The following is a 10,376-nucleotide window of genomic DNA, read 5'->3' as shown; positions in this document are numbered from 1 at the left end:
ATTGCATTGGTAAGTGAAATGACTCACGAGTGGTAATAACGGGAGTTGTAACCGTGGATGACTCGATCAGAATCTCTGTCTTGTTGCCTGCAATGGAAAACATGCTAGTGGTTTATCTTTACAAACGAACACAGTCATAGACAGGACTTAACTTGTACCAAAATGTGTCTTTACCCACAGATCGTACAACCAATTAGTTTTGTTAAGTACATCTGCTTGTTTTGCCTATGTTTTATTTAATCTCCGGCTTAGCTTGACTAGTTTTAATCATTTACAAGAATGGCTTACCACAAAAACCGCAGACTTTTCGGCAGTTCTTGTCCACCCATTGATACTGGCTGATATCGAAGCACATGTAGGTTCCGTAAGATCCACAGTTCGTAATCGCGTCCTTGCAGGGACTTTCAACCTATACATAAAGTAAAATATCATGAATAAGGTATGGTACAACTACCTATGGCAAACACAACAGAGCACACGAATGGTCTGTAATATGTTTATTCATTATGCGATTTGTTTCGGGGCCAACACAAACATTTTCTTGATGCCTATTGAACACGGGTTTCAATGATTAATTCCTGTTGTTTTTTTAACTTTTTTAAGCATTTCGCTCAGTTTACAGTCAGAGAGTGAAAATAACGTATGAGCTTCAAATGTTGATCGTATTATCAGTCTGGTCAAATTGACTTAACTCGTGCGCTTTATGCTATCAAGATAACATATATATCATGTCATGTCAAGGCTCTATAAAATGTTTCTGTCAATGTCAATCAATGACGCAAGCAAGACGCTCTCACCTCAGTTCCACAGAAGCCACATGTCTTGGCACAGTGCCCGCGGGCGTATGGCCCAAAGTCGGAGCAAGAATCCTTGTAGTATCCAGAGCAGTCGACCTGGTCCACACAGCCGGCGGGCGTCGGCGTCATTGTGGTAGCTAAACGAATGTATGGGTTCGTCGGCAAAATAACTGTGGCGTAATTATTGTCGTATATGAATAATCAGAGCTATCTTATAACCTCAAATTAAAAATAAATAATTATTGAAATATTTGACCTTCCAAGAGAAATTGCGCTTTACATATACAACACACGACAAAAGCAGGGACATTTGATAATGACAAAACATGGTCGTACCTCCGCAAGCCAAATTCGCGAGGACATTGTCGATTTTCGAGAGAGCCCAAAACTCTTCGACTTGGAACTGGAACTGCGGTCCGCTGGCGAGTCCCGTTAGTTCCGTCGGATCCGTCTGGTTCCCGATACCAATGGAGAACATCGTGATGCTGTCCACCTTGGCCCGGTCCGCCTGGATCTTCGTTATTGACGGGTATTTTGAAAGCCCGTCGGTGATCACGATGCTTATGTCTGGTGCACCGGGCCGCTCTCTGAAAGAATTGGTATGCTATAGAGTCGAATTTTATGTCATGGACTTGTAAAAGCTCATTTTTATCATAAACATGCATGTAAAATGTGGGGTTTTTTTTACCAATGATCAACAGCGTGTTTTTTAATAAAACAAAATCCATTAGAATGTGTATATATATTAAGAGAGGTGCAACCTCTAATTGTACCAAATCACCTGAAGATTTTATCCGTGTTATTATGATACTATTTGCAAAAAAACGTCGAAGTTTGACACTGTAGTATTCGCATAATAAATAATAATGATTCAAGTAACGCAAACAAAATTAAGCGTTTGACAGAAATATAGAACGGTCAACAGAATTTTCATTTGAACTGAGCGCACATGAAGGAATGCGTTTGACCCAGAATCATAATCTGGCTGTAAAAGAACCGTATCTGGCTGTAAAAGAACCGGTGATGATTGAAACAATTTTACGAGACACTTGAAACAATCTAGATATTAAGTGCAACCAGAAACTGGTTTAAAATATTACCCTTCATATCCCGGACCTCGCATCAACTCCAGAGCGTCTGACGTCATAGTGCCGCCCCCAGAGTAGTGGATGTTGTCTATTGGGGCTATGAGATCCGTAAAGTTGGAATGTTCATTTATATTATTTTCTGGCGTTAGTGCTGAATTCAACCATAGCCACTTGCGTGTACCGAGGATCTACATCATATGTCCTGACGATGTGTTTAATGAAGCCCCTTCACCTTATCGAAGTTGTCGATGCCTATACTACCCGATGTATCCACCACGAATACCACATCGGCTTCCTTAGCGACACACGCTGAAAAATAATATTCACGTGACGTTAACAATATATATATATATATATATATGCATATATGCGTCGTTTATTTAACGCCTCATACAATGAAATATATAGCAACATTAATTGCGAGGTATACAAAAATTTAATTTCAGACGTGATTGTGGTTTTCGATTTAAGACCTTATTGAGACATTTCCCGTTTTTTTAAACTGACCCCTTAAGTTTAGTCTGAAAACTACCGAGACCGCGTAACTGGCACTGTGTATTAGTATATATATATATATATATATATATATATATATATATATATATATATATATATATATATATATATATATATATATATATATATATACCCTCCTGTGACCAAGCGATTACAGCTCCCAGCTCACGTGCGCGTCGTAAGTGATAGCAATAACGGACGGTTTGGTTTCGACAGACAGGTTGCTCCGGTTTTGCACCTCATCAAAAGATCAAACTTTAATAACTTACAGTAAAAGTCAGAAAGCTGTAAATTGCAGATATTATTTTAAACAAGAAATATCTTTAAAAAGATATACGGCGTTGATTGTGGTCGGTGTTGATGAACGATAAAACGGTGTATCTATGAGATCAAAAAGGCCCCTTTTCTGCGCAGTTCTTAGCTGCATTACACGCAGATCTATTACGGTGTGTTGTGCCAGATATCGTGGTTTATTTCGCTTCATTAAATATTATTGATCAGATATCTGTATTTACAGAATAGAACAACACAAGAAGAATGAAAATAAATGAAAGCATATAGGTAAGCCGGCAACACACGAATCAGTCGTACATATTCGTAATATTTATACGCGCGTTTTCGAACAGTCTTGTTTTTGTGGTTTGTCGGACATTAATTGTTAGTTGATTCCATTATCGAAGAAGTATCGTGAATCATCGTGAATCATAAATTGGTCTATATGGTTGAAAATTTCTTATAAAATAAATCAAAACAAGCACTTATCAAGCAATTGTTGAAAACACATGAAGAATCTATATGATTGACATTCCATAATAATATCGCCGAATATCTTCATTTAATATCTTTTTTTTTAGTTTAATTAAAGAGGCATTTTCACAGATTTTTTGCATGTTTGGAAGTTTGTCATTAAATGCTTTATATTGATAAATGTAAACATTAAATTTTAAAAGCTCCAGTAAAAAAACAAAAATAAAATTTCAAAAAGGAAAAAAAGCAGCCCGCAGCAGGGCTCGAACCAGTGACCCCCGGAATCCTGAAGTAAACACGCATAAGCCAACTGAGCTATCCTGTCTAGCATACACATGTTGCGTATTTTATACGTTATATAAGCAATCTTCGTAGTTTCACAAATTTAAACGATAACAACAGAACTCTCCAAATTATTCAATCGTTTCGCGTTGCAACGCTTTATAATTTTTAGGTTTTTAAATCGTCAAAAGATGCATATAATAGCTTTATTAAACCATGGCAAATGTTCAGTATACTGTTTCCTCACAAATATCATAACTAAACAGAAAATTTGCGAATCTGAAACAACTTTTTTCAATTTTGTCAATTTACCAAACCGTGGAAAGATCCCTTTTTAAACGATAGCGTTGATATAACGATTCCGTAACTTAATTACCGGTACCGCGAACTGACCTTGATACCTTCCCAGTGGGCATCAACGTTTTGCGAACATTGCTGCAACCACATGTGGTTAGCGTGTTGCTATGATATTAATTAGTGAAAACATCATTTTGAATGATAAATAATCATATTATAACGAAAAATTATCTTTTCTGAAAAAAAATCACTATCAAATATATATATGCAGTGCTCCAGCTAGAATTTGAAAAGGGCAGGGTGGCTTTTTTGTGAAAAGGGCACTTTCGACGCGCAGTATTTTGTGAAAAGGGCACTTTCGACGCGCAGTATTTTGTGAAAAGGGCACGTTCGAGCGCGCGGGTGTTTCTGGAATGCTTTCTATTGCATGTTAATTTATATGTTATAAATAATTGTATTATTCCCATTATTATCAAACCATTCAAATATAATGTCTACAATGAGGATAAAACTAATTACAATGTAATAAGAGATTTATGAATTATCATATGTAAAAAAAAAAAAAAAAAAAAATTTTTTTTTTTTTTTTTTTTTTTTGAGGGGGGGGGGCAGGGCGGAGGTTCGGGGGGGCAGGGCGGAGGTTCGGGAGGGCAGGGCGCAGCGCCCTTCGATTAAGGCCTAGCTGGAGCACTGTATATGTCCATGAACAACAAATGCGAGACCCCTCAACAAGACAGATGCCTTTAAGTAAACATTTAGATGAATGTTCACATAATGAACCAAAATTTAAAATATTTCCATTTTATAAGCTATTTTCGAACAATATTTCAGCTAGGTTAGCAAAAGAACAACATTTTATACATGTATTTAAACCCAAATTAAATTTTATTTAATATTTATTGACGTTATGACGTCATAATTGATATGACGTTATCTCCATGACATTTTGACGTTGTAATATATTGTATTATGCCCTGATGAGCTATGCGAAACGCGTTGGCTAAATCAATATATATTTAAAATCCCAGACACGTGTTTTTACTTTTATTATATATATATATATATATATATATATATATATATATATATATATATATATATATGTGATAGTGAATATTTTTTCATACAATTGAATTTTTCGTTATAATATGATTATATATCATTCAAAATGATGTTTTCACTAATTAATATCGTAGCCACACGCTAACCACCTATGGCTGCAACGTAGATCTAATATTTAGGTCGCAACGTCGGCAACCAATACCGAACGTTGCCACAACGTTGCATACAAAACATTACCCGGACGTTTCATCAAACGTTGCAGTTTGGTTGTCACAATGGTGTATATGAAAGTTTTCCCAACGTTTTTTTTTTCCAACGTTGCTGCAGCGTTGTATTTAGGTTGCATTCAAACGTTGCAGTTTCCCAGTGGGCATACACATACACATTCACACACACTGTAATCGACCAATTCAGTACTACAAACAAAACAGTAGAGTCTAACCCCTTTAAAATAGTAACAATTATACGCCAATTAAAAACCGCCCATAAAATTTCATGATATGTTTGATTGCTATATTAAATTAAATTCGTTTTACAATTTTCAATTAGCCAACTGGAGTACGATCTTTGACATTTGGTGGGAAAAGCTTAACCTTGCGGGAATGTCGGTAATAAACCAATCAATGTTGACTATCAGGACCACGTGGTTAGGTCACGTGGTGAAGCGCGCCTGTCAAACAAGAAAGGCTTCGACATCTTGAATACCTCGTGGTTGTCAATTTTACTTCAAAACATTGTTTTAGAGCATTAAAACGAGCAAATTATTAAGTATTTGTGTGAAGGATATTCTCAAACGATGATCAGAACAAAGAGAGGTAAGGATATGTACATTTTGTTGTTATATCGGCTGTTTAACTGACACTTGTTGATCTGCAACTGTCAGACCACGTGGTGTTGAAATTTATAATTGTTTTTGTGCATTGAATGAACACGAACGCTCATGGCAATATTAAAATTGTGCTTAATGATAGATAAATATTATACGAGCATATTAACAGATAAATATTGTCCATATTGACGGTGATATGAGCGGTTTTCTATTTTGACAGTTTTCCGCGCGACCATGTTTCTTTTGTTGACAAATACAGTTTTGTTCACTGCATTGCTAAGTCGACATAAGACCTTGCAATTTACACCATTACTTAATATTATTTGTAAAATCAACTTTGGAATACATAATGTGCAAAGGAAACATGTTTTAATATAATACATGCACTGTTATCAGCGAACAAAAGACTTTACTACTTGACCTAGTTTGACAGCTTGACAGCGCGGTGTGGATACACGGTATTTCCCGCGCAACGTAGATGTCTATTTTTAGAAACAACACATTGACTGATATACGCTAAAGTTTAGTGAACAATGTTATAGTTTTTCGCTAATGCGAATCGGAATGTTTCCGAAGAATCTTAACAAGCCATCATAAAACAAATATAATTATTCACTAGATCTATATTTTAATAATGATAAAAAATAATTAAGTTTGACAAGTTTTTAAGTTATACATTCGGAAAGAAGCCATTATACAAATGTAATAGTAAAATTGCACAACAGCTTTGAAATCAAGGTAGACTTGAAATATGCTGATTTGACAATCCCAAATTATGGTTTGACTCATGTGTATGGACAATTTGAAAATATAATGTTTCATGTATGAAAACAATTTTTATGACTATGTGTACAACCACAATTTGAATGTCATGTAGTTTTATTGATAATTCTTCAAATTTTGCCAATAAGTTGGCATCTCTTCCATGATTAGGTACATTCCACTGCAGAGATATGGGTTGAAATGTCACTTATAATTATAAGGCAGTTATTTATATGAATTTGAGAGTTGTTCCATGATTCCAACTTGGATTGTTGATGCTGTTCTGTATAATGTAAAGATGAAAGATTACTTTTTAATGTCTCACTTATCGATATGTGTCCATTACATTTCATTAAAATGATGGTTTCACATGCAATTGACAATCTTCATTCAAGTTTATGCATTTTAAATGCTGTAATTGCAAAACTTTTAGATCTTTGTTTAAAAAAACATAATTTTATCTTTGTTATTTTCAGTGAGAGATATTGAGAAACCCTGGACCATGTATGACTCTGGAGAACAGAAGTCTGATGATGCTGACATGCCAGGATCAAAGAGGAGGAATCTGTCCAAGGAAAGTGTCCGCATCTTAAAGCAGTGGTTGTATGACCACCGGTACAACGCCTATCCCACAGACCAGGAGAAGGTGTATCTGTCCAATGCAGCTAACTTGACGGTCTTGCAGGTGTGCAACTGGTTCATCAACGCCAGGAGACGCATACTGCCAGAGATGATCAAAGAAGATGGTCATGACCCTCAGCAGTACATGATCACTCGAAAACACAAACAATCCCTACTTGACAGGTTCGAGGTGTCTATGTTAGACAAATCAAACAACAATGTGAGACGGCAGAAAATGACGCTTGGAGAAGTGTATGACAATCAAATGGACACCGCCAACAACAATGCAGATATAGACAGCAGCTATCATTCCGCTCTGAAAATAAGACGTTTTGATCACAATGACATTGCATCCCAGGAAACTGTAACTACATCAGAAATAGATGGGTATATGTCAGATTATGAGGGTACTTCAAGTGACAATTTTTCTGAGAGTGAAGGCTCAGATTCTCTTCATGGGGTGCCGTTCCATAAACCAACCCTGCTAAACCCTGCCAGATTTTTGGGCTTCGATCACGAGGATGCCTCACAGTCTGATGGCCAGAGTGTCTGCTCAAATGGCAACAGCCCTCCACCTTCACCCCCGCAGCCAAATGTCATTGTCCGTCCAGTTGAAGAAGACAGATTCAGGCCATTTTTCATGCTCGTTGATGTTGCCATGAATGAGTTAGAGAAGCAGAAAGAAAGTGAATCAAACTCGGATAATTGACTGTCCATTTACAACGCCATTTTAATTAAAAACGTAAACTATGCAGAGCCATTCCGTGTGATACACAGTTGTATTTAGGTGTTTGTAGCAAGATTTCTTGCAAAATGTGCAGAATTTTAACTTTAAGAATTGTTTTTATGTATGGAATCTCTCGGTTAATGTAATCAATGTACACCAACATTGTGTTCAATTCAGAAACCTTTTTAGCAATATCAAAATCAGCATCACGTGTTTTTCCTTGTAAAAAATAAATGTTCATTTCATAAAAGATTTGAACATTGGATTTCTATCACAATTAGTTGAAAATTGATTCCATGTATCATTTGTGTTAATATCTTTATTTTTCCTCATCATTTCTTGCTTTCTAATGAGCGTACCATTTAAAACTTTTAATGAATATTGTTTTAAAAATGGTGATAATTGTGTTACTATCTATAATTGAAAGATTCAAACAATTTGTGTTAAGTGTGAGAAACAAAATGTTCAGGAATGACGGGTGACGCCGCTTAAAATCTGCATCAATTTTGATTTACCATTTATGTCTTGATTTTTATGCTGTGATTTTATCTAAAGTTTCAAAAACTTCCAGTGAATTATAGCCTTAAAACTTTCGTCAGTTCCTTAGACTGCAACAAAAGGACAAACAACCTGGATCAACTCTTATGTTTTTTGTTGATTAAAATAACTTGTTAATTATGTTAGTTAAAAATTGGAGTAAATGAAATAGTATTTGTTCAAATTTATATTCAATTTAAATTTAATTAGGTATGTGGTTTACTTCTTTTCTGCCATATTTCATTGTTTTATTTCTCTACTATTTTGTATGCTAAGTCTGGTTGACAATTGTTTTCATGTTAAACCTATCATGTACTTAAACAAGTTGACTGAATATTAAAGTTTTTCAGGTTTGATGTTGCTTTTTTACAGGCTTTGATACATTGGTAGTGTAGTCTTTTGAAATTGTGCCTTAAACTTTATTGATATCTGATGCAATATATCATGAACATTTGCATCCGAGTATTGTTATACAGACAGTAAATGTGTTAATATCAACCGCTCTTGTTGTCTTATGGTGGTACTGATGAAACATGAAACAAGCATTATTTGGATATTAATGTATCACATATGATATTAATTATCTTGATGTTCATATCTTCAACTTTGATACCTCCCCTAGCATTTTACCCTATTACACATCTTGTGCAAAACAGGAGATTCATTAAGTTTTGAAAAAGGTGGGTGCTTTCAAAAAGATAAGGGAAATTAAAGCGTGTTTTGTCAAAAGCTTGAAAAAATTGCCTGAGTATTGTTTATTTTTCCCTACTGGTGAAACCAGAGGGGACCTATGGTTTGCGCTGTGTGCGTCAGTCTGTCAGTTCGTCACACTTTTCTGGATCCTGCAATAACTTTTAAGTTCTTCATAATTTTTTTATTGAAACTTGAAACATGAACAGGTGGCAATATGGAGATTATGCACGTCAAGAACTCTGGTTGCAATGGTAACAAGTAAAAAAAAATTACTGACAATGGTGGAGTTTCAACAGTAGGGGACCATATTACTTGGCAATCTCTTGTTAATTTTGTTCAAGCCGCTAAGCTAATTTACCAGCCTCCTGGGTCTAAATGAAACCTCCACATGAATTGGTGTATTCAGAATGAGCTAGTATTTGGAAAACCCACTACCGGTAATCATCTTGTACAAACAAGTAGGACCCATTGATAGCCCTTAAAAAATCACATTAAATATGAACTAAAAAAGGATTGCTGCTAACGTGCTGAAACTGAACAAACGATGAACCAGCATGTGAATTTGCACCCTTGCATATTTTGGACATGTATCTTATTTAACTCTTGTTGCACGTTTATAAAAAAAAACCTGTTGAAACTCCACAACTTAATGCCCCTATTTTCAGTGTGTGTTTTCAATATATGAGGAGTTTTCAGACCAAAGCAAAAATGGGGATAGCCATTCTCAATTCACATGTATCTAGTCCTGGTACAAGGAATATTGTCTTGGTATTAAAATGCTTGTGCACGAAACTCACTAATTCGCAGAGTTCTGAGTTGATGCATTTAATCAAACCAGCAGTAAATTTTAAAAATTAAACACATTCAATAAAATTTTGGTTTAATTAATCCTGATTACATTGTGGTAATTTTCATGAAGTCATTAAATGATCTCTATTATTATAAAGGTTAATGGCTTGAGCGGTCTTCATAGCCCTTTTCTCTTGTTTACTTTCATAATGAAAACAGACCCAAGAAATGTGCAGGAGACATCGATGCATAGATTAATGACGTAGTTAACTAGTTAAAAAGAATTTGAACACCGCATTTTAGGACTATATTATCAAGTGGAAAAACAGAGCATGGGAAATATTTCTGCCAATACTAAAGTGACATGAAAACAAAAAAAAATACGAATAAATTCTTTTACTGAAAAAATGGACAAAAGTACAATATCCTTCCTGAATTCGTTGAGGCAAAAATTCCTTTCTTTTCAAGCCATCAACCATCGAAAAGTGATTTGCTTGGCAGAAAAATTGAATTGCTCTCCAAGGGACCTGGTTAAGGTTTTCTAAACTAATTACCTAGACTTCCCATACAGCTACTCTTGTGTTGATGACATTGAAGGTTGTAATTTAATCCCTTGAGAAATTGAAGTA

General features: G+C 35.3%; 2 protein-coding genes across 2 annotated transcripts; one reads left to right on the top strand and one right to left on the bottom strand.

Annotated features, from left to right (window-relative positions):
• Nucleotides 1–271: 271 nt before the first annotated feature.
• LOC127878297 (uncharacterized) lies at nucleotides 272–2,143 on the bottom strand. Its single transcript, XM_052424816.1, has 4 exons — nucleotides 1,898–2,143; nucleotides 1,134–1,384; nucleotides 798–934; nucleotides 272–409 (listed from the first exon to the last, which is right to left on the bottom strand). Exons 1-4 carry the CDS (start codon nucleotides 1,942–1,944, stop codon nucleotides 272–274), a joined length of 573 nt encoding a protein of 190 aa, XP_052280776.1. The 5' UTR covers nucleotides 1,945–2,143.
• A 3,290-nt stretch (nucleotides 2,144–5,433) lies between these two features.
• On the top strand, nucleotides 5,434–8,763 carry LOC127878046 (homeobox protein AKR-like). The gene is made up of 2 exons (XM_052424452.1): nucleotides 5,434–5,604; nucleotides 6,857–8,763. The coding sequence occupies exons 1-2, from the start codon at nucleotides 5,586–5,588 to the stop codon at nucleotides 7,708–7,710; spliced, it is 873 nt and encodes a 290-aa protein (XP_052280412.1). The 5' UTR covers nucleotides 5,434–5,585; the 3' UTR covers nucleotides 7,711–8,763.
• Nucleotides 8,764–10,376: the final 1,613 nt, after the last annotated feature.

The sequence above is a fragment of the Dreissena polymorpha genome, chromosome 4, assembly GCF_020536995.1.
Source record: "Dreissena polymorpha isolate Duluth1 chromosome 4, UMN_Dpol_1.0, whole genome shotgun sequence".
Classification (NCBI taxonomy): Eukaryota; Metazoa; Mollusca; class Bivalvia; order Myida; family Dreissenidae; genus Dreissena; species Dreissena polymorpha.
The sequence above is the reverse complement of the archived record's forward strand: the minus strand, read 5'-3'. Positions and strand labels throughout refer to the sequence as shown.